At 38.4% G+C, this 16,384-nt stretch overlaps 1 protein-coding gene across 2 annotated transcripts in view; it reads left to right on the top strand.

Moving 5' to 3' along the window:
* Positions 1-15,969, top strand: part of pla2g12a (phospholipase A2, group XIIA) — a 38,694-nt gene extending 22,725 nt beyond the window's left edge. For both annotated transcript variants that reach the window (XM_048544362.2, XM_048544363.2), the window contains exons 4-5: positions 2,285-2,450; positions 5,779-15,969. In XM_048544362.2, coding sequence (XP_048400319.1) covers positions 2,285-2,450; positions 5,779-5,897 — 285 coding nt within the window. In that variant the 3' untranslated portion in view covers positions 5,898-15,969. The remainder of the gene's footprint in view (positions 1-2,284; positions 2,451-5,778) is intronic.
* Positions 15,970-16,384: the final 415 nt, after the last annotated feature.

The following is a 16,384-nucleotide window of genomic DNA, read 5'->3' as shown; positions in this document are numbered from 1 at the left end:
GATTTGGCAAGTTTCTATGCTGTTGGCCAACTTACCTAATTTTTACATTCCTGATGTCATGTTAATCATTCCGGTCTTTCAGCTGTGATAAAGGTGCTATATAAATGCCAGGTGTTATTAGGTCAAGTTCAGAGACTTGACCAAATTATCTTAAACTTTATCCCCATAAGAACGCCTAGAAAATGCAGGAAGAAGGCAATTCAGTGGTTGCAGAATATATTAGTTATTGATGTAGAAGGGACTGCCAACTTGACCTATTTTGGGTGCTGGTGGTGGAGGGAGGAATGAAACTCTGACATCAGGACTGCGAAGGGAAAGAATAACAAAATTATAAAAATAAGCTGTAAACCAAAGCACAAGATCACTGAATGACGACCACTAAGAAAAGGGGAACATACAAATTGCCTGATATTTCCATTTTGTTTTTTTTTAATAAACTTCTTCAGCCATACATATTAGAAGATCCTAATTTAACAGTCTTATTTCTGTTGATTTTTGTTGGTCTCATTAAACTTGGAGCTTGTGGAACAAAACATGTTCAGAGAAGCTACAGCTCCGGTTTCCAATTACTGTTTAGTAGCTTCTGCTTGAAAATAAGGAGAACAAAATTCTGAATCAGTCAGCTGTCATCCCTCAAATTGAATAACTGTCACAATGTTTGCATATAAAGGTATCTTGGATACCATGTTGAACGATTGTTTAATGCCCATGGAACCAGACCCCAACTAGAGATTGCAGTGAGGAAAGAAGGGCAGAAAATAGCAATACTGTCTACATCCAGCTCCTCCTCTCCCTTGGCCCATTCACTTATTGCCATTTGCTGTTCAGATTAGGCTGTTGTGATCATACTTCTATTCGCCATCCCAGAAGTTGATTGGCTGTGCCACCCATGACAGATGTGAGGAAAGAATATTCTGGACTTGAAAAATTCTGCTAATTGTAGAATAGAATCCCTACAGTGTGGAAGTAGGCCCTTCGGCCCAACAAGTCCACACCAACCCTCAGAGCATCCCACCCAGACCCATCCCCCTATAACCCCCTAATCTACACATCCCTGAACGTTATGGGCAATTTAGCACAGCCAACCAACCTTGCCTGCACATTTTTGAACAGTGATAGGTAACCGGAGCACCCAGAAGAAACCCACACAGACATGGGGAGAACATGCAACCTCCGCACAGACAGTCGCCCGAGGCTGGAATCAAACCCAGGTCCCTGGTGCTGTGAAGCAGCATGCTGACCACTGAGTCACCATGCTGCCTTACTTTAAATTTTCTCCTTTAAACTTACCCCCTTTTACCTTAAAACTATGTTCCCTAGTAACTAACATCTTTTCCCTGGAGAAAGACTCCAACTATCCATCGTATTCTATTCATGCGTGTCATAATTTTATCACTCACCCCTCAGCTTTGTTTCATGCTGCATGTTCACCCTGACCTGTAAATGATAACATCAGGCTATCACTGTCTTGCTTTCTGTAGCTTTTGTCTCCATGGACCCAACACACATTACAGAAATACTGTTCATTTCAATTTGTACTATGGGCTGGATTGGTAATTCGCTAACCTCCAGGACAGACCTCCACGCTCAGCATTTTTTATCTAACCCAGACCACATTGCTTTGGCTTTCAACCTAACTTTGTGTTCAGATAAAGTGCTGTGGTTCAATTTCCCAGTAATATGGGCACTTTGCCCATGCTAGGGGCACAAGAACTGAGTAAGCTGGGCCTAAAGGTGAAGCAGGAATTGAGAAGTGTGAGTCTAACGTCTATGCAGGTTAAATAAGTGGAAAGTTAAATCCACATTTGTTTGTGCTATCCTTTTACAGCAGCTGTGCAGCATTTCTGATAGTTGTAACTGTTGGGCATAGTCCGTGATCAGTTTTTGAAGCACGATTTTAACAAATTGTAGAGCAAAAAGGCATTCTGTAAAGCATCTTCATCTCGTGCACATTTGAAAAATTGGAAGGTAAAACTAAATTTAGACTAGACTGAATGGGACAAGAGTCCTGATTAGTTAAAAAGTTGGCTCTGATTGATCCAGAAATTGCCTTGGTGAATGCACCAATTAATAATGATTAACAGTTAACTGCCAAGCTATGTTTAATTTTTAAACCAAGCAAACTGAGTCCAGTCAGGGATATGCCCTGAGGAATGAACCAGCAAATGAGAGTTACCCACTTTACTGAACATGATGAAGGCCAATACTGTCCAATTTATTTGCTGATTTTATTGTGAAGTTGCTACCACCTCTCATACATATTTATGTATTCCTTTGTAAATAGCTAGATGTAGGAATCCCTTCTATGACGAAGTGTTGCAACCAGCACGATCGTTGTTATGATACTTGCGGAAATGCTAAAAAGGACTGTGATGAAGTATTTCAGTACTGTCTGTCCACAATCTGCAGGAATGTACAGAAAACATTGGGCATGGATTCAACTGTACAAGGTAGGTACAAATTAATTATTTTGAAGTTCACTGCTTGCAGGTGGAAACTTAATTAATTCATAGTGAAATAGCCACAAGGAACTGAAATGCTTTGTATCATCAACTCCAATTTAAAAAAGACATTTTCCCCTTCGTCCAGCACTAACAACTTCTGATCTTGAACCAGGAAATATTCCATGCTATTCTGAACTTAATTTTCTTGCAAAACAGAATTAAATGCAAAATTCAGGGTGTGATCCTACCATGTTACTGGTCAGTAATTGCAGAAGATAACTTATTACAGGAAGTTTTTCCACCTAAAGGCATCCAAAATAATGGTTTGGTGCAATTGCATTTTGCAGCACAAAATAGAACATATTTTAATTGTAGAATCCCAACGTTTTGGAGGCAGGCTGAGTAAGCAGTCCATCTACCAATCTTCACAGTGGGCAAGTGCTTCCTGAAGTGAAATCCCACTTCTCAGGCTGATTTTAGTTCTAAATCACCCAGTTGGAACCAGCTTTGATTTAATGAAATGTATTGTACTTGTTTTATAAATCAACAGATAATATAACTTAATTCCTTGGACTCAACAGTATCCTGCCATTCTGTTCATGAAGCGATAAAGAATGGAAGTTGCATTTATAGAACCTTTTCATATCCTCAAAACATCCCAAACTAATCCATACTAATAACCTTTTCTCTAAGTATTGCCTTTCTTTTTAATACAATCAGACTTGGTATCCAATTAGCTCACAGCAAGGTTCCACAAACAGTAATGAGATGAGTTACTGTCTAATCTGTTGGTGTTGTCATTTGAAGAGTAAATGTTGATTGAGACATCTGAAGAGTACCCTTTGATCTTCAAATTGTGATTTTTTTTTTGGTTAAAAACAAATCTTCAAGAGCAGTCAGGGCCCCAGTTTTAATAATACATTGGAAAAACACCTTCATGCTAATCAGTGTGGTACTGAAATGTCATTGTAGGTCATGTATGTGAAAATGGAACCAGTCAATTCCGATATTGCTGACTTTGACTTGAACTTTTGTCCTGTACCTGTGCTGTAAATGTTTCAATGTGAAATAAAGAATTTGTCTTGAGCAGTTACAGCAGTTTAGATACTGCAGTAAAAAAGTTTTGTCTAATAGTGTAAGGAGTTAACTTTAGATAAGATATTCTGGATGTGAGTTTGCTCGCTGAGCTGGAAGGTTTTCAGACGTTTTGTCACCATTCTAGGTAACATCATCAGTGAGCCTCCGACAAAGCGCTGGTGTTATGTCCCGCTTCCTATTTGTCTGGTTAGGTTTCCTTGGGTTGGTGATGTCATTTCCTGTGTTGGTGATGTCATTTCCTGTTCTTTTTCTCAGGGGATGGTAGATTGGCTCCAAATCTGTGTGTTTGTTGATGGAGTTCCGGTTGGAATGCCATGCTTCTAGGAATTCTCGTGCGTGTCTGTTTGGCTTGTCCTAGGAAACAAACACATTGGCTCCAAATCAATGTGTTTGTTTCCTAGGACAAGCCAAACAGACACGCACGAGAATTCCTAGAAGCATGGCATTCCAACCGGAACTCCATCAACAAACACATAGATTTGGAGCCAATCTACCATCCCCTGAGAAAAAGAACAGGAAATGACATCACCAACCCAAGGAAACCTAACCAGATAAATAGAAAGCGGGACATAACACCAGCGCTTCGTCGGAGGCTCATTGATGTTACCTAGGATGGTGACGAAACGTCTGAAAACTAACCTTGCAGCTCAGCGAGCAAACTCACATCCAGAACCTCAACATGAGCTACAAATCTTCTCAAGATATTCCTATGATTTGAAGTTGTTATTGGAAAAACGATTCAACACCAGTTGAGCTAATGTATATACAGCAGGTCAGACTGCTATCAATCAAGGGAAAAGTTGAGAAAATGAATATATAATTTCCAAGATGGATTTTTCCTTTTATTGGAGTGAAGTTATTTAGTTTTTTTTATTTAGTTCTTCACTTTGGCGTGAGGGGACATAATATATTGCTGAAGCATGTACATTCTGTTCAGAGTTTCTAAGATATGGCTTCCTGAATGTAAAATTCCCTTTTGGGGTGGGAGGGAGGAGCTGTGGTTTGCTGTGTCATTCCACTTGCTGTGTTCCTAATTTAAGTCTTGACTGTTGGGTTTTAGGGAGAAACATTGAAGAGCAAGTTGATTCTTTCTTCTGTCGCTTGTTCTTATTCTGCATTGCAGGATGACAGTGATGATGATCCTTATGTATTCAATTTTTTTTTGGATCCTGCGTTGTACTTCATTTTGAAGATGCATTGGGAGCGTAATTTATAATTGGTTTAAGGAATCTGTAAAATATTTCTTCAAGGATTGGGGTAAAGAAACTTGAAAGAGCTCATGTAAAAGTCTGCCTGAATAAGGTTTACCAAAGTCTATGAATTCCAAATCCTACAATATCAATGGCAGAGGACACAGAATTTAATTTTATTGGGGCAGGCTCATGTTTAAAAGAGCCTTGACCTTATGAGAAAACCCAGTCACTTGAGGGTGAGGGCAGTTTCAAAGAATTGTTGTCTTTAGTATTGAATTAATTAGTTTTGTGGCACTTGTATGTATTTTCTCTGGTGTTAAGTTTATGCCAAAAGCATAAAGACGTTTAATCCAATAGATAGGAAGGAGGTCATTTCAAAGTTTTTTTTTCTTAGAAAAAGCAGAGTATTTCATTAGGGGAAGTGGTGATTTAGCGGTCATGTCACTGAATCGGAGATCCAGGTTAATGCTCTGGTCTAGGACTGGGGATTCGAATCCCACGAGATGGTGAAATTAAAATGTTACCTGTAACAACCCGTTATGATTCATTAATGTCCTTTAGGGAAGGAAATCTACTATCCTTACCCAGTCTGGCCTATCTGTAACTCTAGACAACGTTGTGGTTGACTCTTAATTGTCATCAGAAATGACCAGTGGTTCAAGAGTAACGAGGGTTCAGAAGAAAATGCCATTAACATTCCAATTTTGTACAAGAATGAAGAAAATTCTGCATAATGTTACAATATTTTATAACCCATTATATTACTGAGCTGTAATTTGGAAAGTTGTGTTAAGAGCTGCCCTTTTGAATACAAAATCTTTATTTAATTCAAGTTAATCCTCCTAAGAGACACCCAAATGAGAAATTTTAGCTGTAACTAAGTATGATAATTTAAAACCATGATCATATGATACCATAGATCATGTGATACCATAGAAATACAAAATCTACCACTTTTCTTTCCCATTTGTTTTTGGTTTGCAAATGTTTTTATTTAATGTCACTGAAGAAGAAACCTAATTTATTTTTCTATCTTTTTGTAGCCTGTGATCATGCTGTCGAGTTGCTTTTCAATGCAGTTATGCATTTGGGATGCAAACCCTATCTGGATAGCCAGCGGGCTTCGTGCAAGTGTGCATATGAGGAAAAAGTCGACCTCTGATGTAAAGATTGATTTTTTTTTTCCTCTCAATAGGATGAGCCTTTCATTTGGAGCTGAAAAAAATCCACTTTTCTCAGGACACTTAATTATGCACTAAAGGATACAATACATAAAATTGTCTAACAAATTCTGTTGTTTGGAAGATTTTCATCTAACGTTCAATGTTCTTTCTATTTTATGTATCTTTAAGTTTACATAACTCAAGATGTGAATTATTACATGTTTCTGGCATGGTGTCTCAAAGATGAAAGCACTAGGACATGGTTTTAAAGGCCATAGGCTCAAGCTCATGCTCTGAATTCCATCTTGTCTTTTTATGTAGACCTGGTTAAAAAGAAACTCATTTGCTCTCTTGGTTCTACTCCATGCTAAACCAGCATGGAAGAGAAATGAATTAACTGACCCTGCTCATGCACTACCTAGTGGCAGATTTCTAAATGACACCTCATTGGAAGTTAAACTGGGTGTGATACTCAAAGAAATTGCATAAATTCAATAGTTGTGGATGGTTTTCAGATGTTTTAAATAGATCTTAAATCAAGATTAACTGAATCTGAACTAAATGCCTTTATATAATTCAAGTAGAGAGAAACACAGTTGAGATTTAAAGTTGAATGTCATTCCAAGAACAACCTTATTCAGCATTCACTTTGATTTTCTCTCCACAGGTACTACCAGATCTGCTGAGTATTTTCAGCATTTTCTGTCAGTTGGAATCCCATGCATTTGAAAACTAATGTCAACTAGCTGTAATGTTTTAACTAGCTGTGACATGAAATGTGAAATAATGAGTCGTGAAATGACTAGCAACCCAGATCATTGAGTGAATGATTGCGAGCATATTGCTGGAAATCGGAAGTGAGAAAAATGGATCTGTAGCTGAGCCCATGTTCCTTTTAAAATGTTTGCATATTTGGTCTGGGTTTAGATTATCTTGCTAATAGTTTTCTTTCGTCCTGTCCTTAGGCAGAAATGTACGATTTTTAACATTCCTTTTGATAATTTGGGATGTCCAGATTTTGTTTTTGTTAATAAAGAATTTGTATCAAAGAGCTTAAATTTGCTTGGCATCTTTTTCAATTGTCGAACATCTGGAATATTTCACCACTATTGAATCATTTTTAAAATATGCAAACATAGGCAAATATATGGGCTACTTGTGCATACAATGTATTGACAACACACAGCAATAGAATGTGACATCAATTAATCAGTTTTAATGAATGAGAATGAATTTTGACCAGGACTCTGGGAGGCTTTCTTCATTGCTTGTAAAGAGACATGGAATGTCAACCACCATTTGAACAAGTAAAATGTAAATGTTAAATGGAAAGACAGGACCTGAAACGGCTGTTAAATTTCACTGTCAATTTCTTTGTACAAATGTGTCTTGTATATTTTAAAATTCTAACTTAAGATGTTTAATCTTGAATTAATATACTAATGCTTTAGAATATTGCACTCATTTGTACCCTGCCTATTGGCTCGCTGTCTGATGATATTTCATTCTGAGCTGTTTTCTAGGTAGATTTTCTGAATGAAGGTTTGCCCTTGCTTTCCATTCTTCGGTCAGGCTGAAGAGCCAGGTCCCAACTCCGTCTTTTGGAATAGGAATCGAGTCCACATCGGCTATGAAATTACAACATTTAAGGAATTTGTATCTTTCTCTCCAGCCACTACAAAGCAAATAATTTTCTTTACCTTTAGGAATATGTTCTCTCCACTTTTTGTTTAATTTTATTTGGGGCCTACATATGGCAACCTGCATTGAAAATTAACCAGTCTTAGAAATGTGCTAAGCTACTTTTGCTATAAAACCTAGGTGCCGAAGTAGGTCATTCAGCTCATCAAATCTGTTCTGTCATTCACAGATCATAGCAGATATGATAATCCGTAATTCCACTCCCTTGCTTTTTTCCCCATAATCCTTGATTCCTTAATAACTAAAACATCTGTCTATCTCAGCCATCGATATACCTAATGATTCAGCCTGTGCAGCTATCTGCAGCTCTCAGAATCTAGAGATTCACGACTCAGAGAAGAATTTCTTCATCTTTGTATTGCATTGGCTACCCCTAATTCTGGGATTTTGTCCTCTGGTCCAAGACGCTCCCACAAGGCATCCACCCTATCAAGCGTCCGAGGAATCTTCATGCCTCAATAAGGCGTCTCCTCATTTTTCTAAACTCTGAGTGCCAGCCAAGCCCAGCCCACTCAAGAAAAAAATCTATTCAAGCCCCGAATCAAACGAGTGACCTTTTTCTGGACTGCCTCCAAATGCTAGTGTATCTTTCCGTCAAATTAATGACCAAACGGTTCACAGTATTCTAGGTGTGGCCTATCAAGAACCTTGTTTAGTTTTAACAAGACTTACCTATTTTCATACTCATTTCCTTTGAAATAATGGCCAACATTGAATTTGGCTTCCCTGTTACCTGGTGAACCTGTATGTTAGCTTTCTGTGATTTATGATAAGGATCCCAGAATTCTGTGTGTTGTAATTTTCTGCAGTCTTTCTCCATTTAAATAATTTTCATCTCCTTTTTATTTTCATGCCAAATGTATAACCTCACATTTTCCCGCATTATATTCTATCCGCCAATCTTGTGTATACTAACACTATATCCATCTGCAGACTTGGTCACCACTTAACTTCCCACCTAATTTTGTGTCATCACAAGCTGTAGGGCTGCGGTTGGTTTTTAACTGCCCTCTGGGATTGGCAATGAATGCTGGCCTTGCCAGTGAAGCCCTCATTCGATGACTTTTTTTTAAAATCCATCAAAATGCTATCCCTGTGGTCCAGAAATCTACCAATTTCTGTCTGAAACGTACTCAGTAATTGAGCTTCCACACCTGGAGGGGTGAATTCCAAAGGTTCACCACCCCCCGAGTGAAGAAATCCTTCCTAGTCTTGGTGTTAAACAGCCCGGCCCTTATTCAGAGACCATGCCCCTTGCTGTCAGATTCACCAACCACATGAAATATCCTATCCATGTCCACATCGTCATATGCTGTAAGAATCTTGTTAAGCTTCAATGAGACCATCGCTCATGCTTTGAAATTCCAGACAACACGTATCCAGTTTCCTCAATCTGTCATAAAACAATCGCAGGGATTAGACTGGTGAACCCTTGTTGCATTCCTTCACAGTCAAGGATATCCTTCCTTCGATAGAGACACCAGAATTGTACACGATATTCCAGGTATTGCGCTCATGTTATAAGCAAGTCACCAAGATATTTTTCAAGACACAGTAAGTATTTGGCTAGAAGCGCACGACATGAAGTCTTGATGAATCATTTAAACCTGTTTAATACAGTGCTCGATGATTAAATTGCTCTGTGTTCGTTGGTTGGCCAATCTGTTTCTGCTCTGCTATTTGATTTAAGCATGGGTGTAGCCCTGGGAGATGGAGGAAACGGAAGCTTCCAGAAATACTTAAGAACTCTAATCTGGGAAAATGTGTAGAGAGATTTTTGTGCTGGCTGATATTTTTAAGCAGTGTAAATAAATCTGATGTAGATACTTTTAATTAACCTGCTCAGACATGTTACAAAAGGATGCCTTTGGAGTAAGTGGGACTTGAACCCAGGGCTTGTGGCTCAGAGGTAGTGACACTGCCACTGTGCTTCAATAAAGAACTAGCATATTTATAACATTTTTTTAGAAGCACAGGAAAACCTCAGAAGATCTGGCAGCATCTGTGAAGAGCAAAAAAGTGTTAAAAGACTTGTTCACTATAGGTATCATATCTGAATTGTCCTACGGTAAGAGAGCAATGCAAAATGTATTGCAAATTAGTAAATACACAACATTTAAGTTCTACAAATAACAACCAATGAACATTATCAATACAAGTTATAAGGAACTAGCAAAGAAATGATTCTTGTCACTCTATAAAACTCTGGTTAGACCACACTTGGAATATTGTGTTCAGTTCTGGTCACCTCATTATAGGAAGGCTGTAAAAGCTTTCGAGAAGGTGCACAGGAGATTTACCAGGATGCTGCCTGGACTGGAGAGCAGGTCTTGTGAAGAAAGGTTGAGGGAGCTAGGGCTTTTTTCATTGGAGCAAAGAAGAACAAAAGGTGACTTAATGGAGGTTTACAAGATGATGAGAGGCATAAATAGAGTGGATAGTCAGAGACTTTTTTACAGGGCGGAAATGACTATTACGAGAGGGCATAATTTGAAGGTGATTGGAGGAAGGTATAGGGGAGATGAAAGATGTAGGTTCTTCACACAGAATGGTGAGTAAATGGAATGCGCTGCTGGCAGTGGTAGTGGAGTCCGATACTTTAGAGACTTCTAAACGACTCTTGGATAGGCACATAGAAGATAGTGAAATGTAGGCTACGCTGGATGGATTGATCTTAGTTGGATAATAGGCCAACATGACATTGTGGGCTGAAGGGCATGTGCTGGACTGTTCTGCGTTCTTAAAACCTGATAATTCTGGTTGGTTGAGTTTGCAGAGTGTTTAAAATGTTGTATGTGCCAAGATCAGCTGAGAAAGCAAGAAGTAACATCTAGAGGCTGCAGAGAGAACGTATCCCAGTCTCAGTACTGTGTAGGAAAAGACAGGAAACCCAGAAAGTTGGAAGAAACATATTTAAACAAAAAAAAACCTCAGTTCACCTGAGCAATCATTGAATTGAAGAACAACCATCATCCTACATATTAACAGCGTGACATCATTGCAATACTCAAAAGGAATGAGGAAAATAACATTGCACCTTGTGCTCTGGATTTTTGGTGTTCATCATTTTATGTATCCTGTCTATATTTATTTTCATCCATGGCATATGTCTTAAACCACTAGTCTTTCATCTGTCTTAATTTTGATTTTGTGTGTGTGTGCAAGCGAGAGAGAGAGAAATTCTTTTCACATCTCTTGTTAAAGTTAAGTGTGTGTGACCAGAAAATGTTTTACTATTCTAAAGAAACCTGACAAATGAATTGCTTTTCTCTTGAGTAGCAGTCTGGCAAATTGATGATTCATATATGAAACCTTGGGGATGAATATTAACCCACTCTTCCCAGCTCACAGATGTTTGCAGTCTTATTGGTTCCAGGTCTTTTGAATGAGAATGAAGTGATGTTTGGATGTGGAGTCTGTGGAAGGCGTCAAGGATAAATGAAGAGAGAGCATGCTTCTTACCCAAAAGTTGTTTTTAAAAAAATTTGCAATTGCAAGAATTAAGACAAAATAGATTTACATTGACCTGATAAAAAAGCTAATTTGGTGGAATTCACTCTCTGCAATGAAAGCCAAAGTATTTATATACAGGAAAAGTGGAGAATACATCTGGCTTCCATTTTACAGTGTGCAGATAGAGTTTACATGGAATTATGGACCACTGATAGCAGGATTTGTTAAGAAATTACCCCTGGATGGAGTTGACTTATTCCTAGGTAATGCTTTGGCTCGTAAAAGTTATAACTTCACCTGTAATCACTGAGAGCCCAAATGAGGTTAAAGAGGTTACAGGAGGAAGTTCCAGTATCATTTCATTGTGTGTGTGAGATGATCAGTAAATTGGCAAAACAAAGCCATTGGGCAGCCTGGTGGCTCACTGGTTAGCACTGTTCCCTCACAGCACCAGGGACACGGGTTCAATTCCACCCTCGGGCAATTGTCTGTGTGGAATTTGCACACTCTCCCTGTGTCTGTGTGGGTGTCCTCCCGCAGTCCAAAGATGTGCAGGTTAGGTGGATTGGCCATTCTAAATTGCCCGTAGTGTTCAGGGATGTGTAGATTAAGTGGGTTATAGGGTGATGGGTCTGGGTGGGATACGCCAAGGGTTGCTGTGGACTTGTTGGGCCAAAAGGCCTGTGACTACACTGTAGGGATTCTATGATTAAAGTCCATCACCAGTCAAAGTCCTTCCTCAAGCAGGAAAATCTATAATATCAAGACTGAGTTCTGGATGCTTTTGAGATGAGGACTTGAAATTATAATAGTGACAACAACTAAATATTTATTCCTTACACAATATACAGAGAGATGGTTAAGCAGGATTTCTTTAGAACTTTCTTCTTTCAGGACCCTGCTCAATGTGATGAGACTTCATGTGACATTACTAATGATGTGCTCTATGGCTATAAGCGTAACAGCTATTAACCACTGATGCTATACCTATCCCCCAAATCCCTCCCTTTATTTACATTTCATGTGCCTCTCACTTCTATCAACACCCATCAATGGCTTCTTCCCCAAAGCATCAATCTCATCTTGTTTTGAGTCATAGATATATACAACACGGAAACAGACCTTTCAGCCCAATCCTTCGGACCAGATATCCTATGTAAATCTAGCCGCATTTGTCAGCATTTGGCCCATATCCTTCTAAACGCTTCATATTCATATACCCATTCAGATGCTTTTTAAAGATTGTAATTGTACCCACCTCCACCACTTCCTGTAGCAGCTCATTCCATACATGCACCACTCTGTGTGAAAAAGCTTTTATATCTGTCCCCTCTCACCTTAAACCTATGTCCTCTAGTTTTGGACTCGCCCACTTTGGGGGAAAAAGACCAAAGAAGTGTATGGGTTCCACTGTTTTCTCCTTTAGAATGCAAAGACATTGGCAGATTGGAATACTAACTTCTTACAATAGCTCCTGCCTGACTTGTGATACCGTGACAATCCTACCACAAAAGCAGTAAAGTCCAAGTAAAGAAGAGCTGATTCAAAGGACAAATGTTAAGGGTTGGAATAATTTTTTTAGTTGCTTTTCCTTTGCACACTGAGGAAATATTAAATCACTAGCTCACAAAATGAAGCACTTCTTACTTCTATGAACTATATCAACGCTGTATCAGCCATTGCTGCTGCAAGGTTTTAAGAACTATTCAGCACCCAGTCAAGAATGAATTTGTTGGACGAAGAGAAAAACAAAAACTATATTGAAGACTATTCTAATGATAAAAAGTGATCATTTCCCTATTACTTCAAGTGTAAGGGTAGTGCTTTAGCACACTGTTCAGCTTGAGACTGTTTCTGCAGACAATGATATCCGATGAACTCTACCAGAAAGTAAGATTTCACCATCATTTGACAATAGAATAAACATGCTGATTTGCAGAAATTTGACCCTCTTTGATACTGACATTGGGGTTAATGGAAACTCCTCCATAGTATGGTGCGGAAGAGATTTACCAGGATGTTGCTGGATATGGAAGGTTTGAGTGATAAGGATAGGCTGTGACTTTGTTCATTGGAACATGGAAAGTTGAGAGGTGATCAGAAAGAAGTTTTGAAAATAATGAGAGGTATAAATAGAGTTAATGGTAGTTGTCTTTTCCCAAGAATGGGGGAATTTCAAGACAAGGGGACACATTTTTAAGGTGAGATGAGAGAGATTTAAAAAGGACATGAGGCAAAACTTCTACACAGGATGTTTAGCATGTTGAATGAACTTCCTGAGGAACAGGCAAGATGCAGATACAATTACAAAGCTTAAAAGACACTTGGATCGTTGTATGAATAGGAAAGGTTTGGAGGGATATGGGCCAGGAGCAGGCAAATGGGACTAGTTTAAATTGGTATTATATTAATCATGGACTTGTTGGACCGAAGGGTCTGTTTCATTGCTGTGTGACATTATTCTGAGCTCCGGAAAAAAAAATGGGTGATTAGCCGTCACAAAGTGGGAATGCCCAAATATCATAAAGAAATAACGTGAGTAGCCTGTGAAATTGCTATGGCAGGGCGTGTTGGAATATGGAAATCTCAAGCATCAATACAACTTACTTGGCCAAAATGTCTTAAGAACATAGCGCAATTTTGTAAAACGTACCGTTCCTGTCAGGTGATGGAAAAGCGTCAATATGCAATCAAACTGACACTGCTGGGTTTTGTAGAACCATTCAGTCAAACGTTAGTAGATTGTGTAAGCCATTACCAAAACTGAAGGCAGACCACTGTCTAGAATTTTTCAGGACACAAGTAATCTGGGTATTAAAACAGTTAAAGTCTACTGCATAGCATCCACAAACACGGGGAGCTTGGAAAGGTACCGTCAGACTCCCGAAACAATGATTAATGCCTATTGCTATGAATGCCCACAAGATTGAGAGAAAGGGCTAGATTTTGTATTCTTTGCTACAGGTGATTATTCCAATGAATCTCCTGGGCTTTGTGTGTTCAAGTAGACCCATGTTCATGAGATATTAGGCCAATAACATTAAATAAGGAAATGTTTTTAATACAAAAAGAATCTTAATGATAGATTATGGGGCCATGTTTTTAAAGAGATTCTCAGGAGCATAAACATTGCAGAAGAGCAAAGATAAAGGAATGAGTAGACACGTGCTAAAATTAGAATGTTTCAAACAGATGTTGGCATATTAATGCTATTACCTTTACAAAATGAACCTCTGCAATCAACATTTGGTTCTCCGTACAAGGTTATTAAGAGGGATAGTAACGCAATTAATGTGTTAGGTATTCTAGGTTGCAGGAAGAAGAATTAGTTTTGTCATGTGTATATGTTAAAACTATGTCTGGTGTCAAGAGTAACGTGGATGACAGATCGTAATTCACTAACTTTGGAAGGGAAATTTGAGATGCTCAATGTAAGATTGTTCCAATGGAGTTTATTGATTCACCCATTCAATCAAAAAGATGATCACATTATTGCAAAAGATAATGTAATAGCTGATATATTTTTAAGAAATGTGTACTGAAATAGTTTTGAGAATTTGGAAAGAAAATAACAAATTGTTTAAATTCTGTCTAAGAAATGAGTGAATATCAATGATATTTTGTTTCATTTGTTATTGTCCATATGTTATCTTTACCTGTTGGTTAGCTGAGTTGGTTGGATGGCAGAGTGATGCCAACAGTATGGGCTCAAATCCTGCACAGTTTCAGGCTACCATGAAGGACTGTCCTCAGCTGAAATGTGGTATCTGTCAGGTTAACACAGATTGAGGTTAATAAAATGACAAGGGGGCGTATGTAAGGTAGTGACAAAGTTCTTCACCCTCAGTGGGGGAGTTCAAAACTAAGGTGAGAGGAGAAAGATTTAAAAATGACATGAGGTTTACCTTTTCTTACAAGTAGGGTGGTTTGTGTGTGGAATGAACTACAAGAGAAAGTGGTGGATGCAGGTACAGTTACAACATTTAAAAGACATTTGGATAAGTTCATGTATAGTAAAGGTTTGGAAGGATATGGGCTAAGTGCAGGCAAGTGGGACTAGTTTAATTTGGGAATATGGTCAACCTGGACTGGATGGACCGAAGAGTATGTTTCTTTGCTGTATGACTTTCTAATAAGGGAGCAGTTCTATAGTCTCACAAGACTACAGTAGTTTCTTTATACATTTATACACTTTCTTACAATTTGTGGAACAGCAGGTAATGATTAATGCGACACTTCCTATTTAACCTTAGTTTCTTGCAGTGAGTTAAATTTAATGCAAGAACACAGCTGCAGCATCTCTTAAAATTCTTAGAGGTCAATGTTTTTAAGTTTAAATTACCCCATCAATTTGTAGTGACTTGCAAGTAAACTCAAGGTTATTCTACCTGACAAAAAATACCGGGTTATTTACAAAATAATGGTATGAGCATTAAACCTGTTATGTTCCCAGCAATTTCTGACAAATTAAGTACCATGTAGATGATGCATTAAGGGGAAAACCTTTGCAAAACATTGTTTCACTAAATTTGTTACAGAAAGCATTCATCTTGAGGTCTAAAATTGTGTCATAATGGCTATTCCCAAGTAAGAGAAAGCTGGTACAGTATTTAAGTAGGCACAAATACACAATTATATACAACCTACTAGTAATGATTTAATATTAAATATTTTAGTTTTTTTTATTCCCCTTCAGGTGTTTATTGCTAAACAGAGCGTTATCCTGTTTTTCCTGTTTCTAAAGAAGGGTCTAGGCCTGAAACGTCAGCCTTCCTGCTCCTCTGATGCTGCATGGCCTGCTGTGTTCATCCAGCTCTACACCTTGTTATCTCAGATTCTCCAGCATCTGTAGTTCCTGCTATCCTTGACTCATAAAATGTCTGTTTGTTTTTAAATATGCTGTCTTATGGTAATAAACCTGTCTTATTTAAATACACTAAATAGTCCACGTCTTCCTGTAGTAAATTCTTTGTAGAGTTTGGACAGTGCATAGTGTAGAGGCATCAAACACAACGTTAAAACAAAGAAAAATAATGTTTTATACCATTTTTATTAAGGATTGGATGCTCAAAAAGGTCTGGTTTTGCATAAGTACTGCTTTCATTTGCACAAATTTACGCACTTAGCAGCTGAATAGTGGTTCTTGTTTATAGCATGTGGATGATTCTTAAAATGTTTCGAAAGGAAACTTCATATTTCAGCATAATAAAATGTGAGGCTGGATGAACACAGCAGGCCAAGCAGCATCTCAGGAGCACAAAGCTGACGTTTCGGGCCTAGACCCTTCATCAGAGAGGGGGATGGGGAGAGGGAACTGGAAAAAATAGGGAGA

Source organism: Stegostoma tigrinum, chromosome 15, assembly GCF_030684315.1.
Source record: "Stegostoma tigrinum isolate sSteTig4 chromosome 15, sSteTig4.hap1, whole genome shotgun sequence".
NCBI classification, from domain to species: domain Eukaryota; kingdom Metazoa; phylum Chordata; class Chondrichthyes; order Orectolobiformes; family Stegostomatidae; genus Stegostoma; species Stegostoma tigrinum.
The sequence above is the reverse complement of the archived record's forward strand: the minus strand, read 5'-3'. Positions and strand labels throughout refer to the sequence as shown.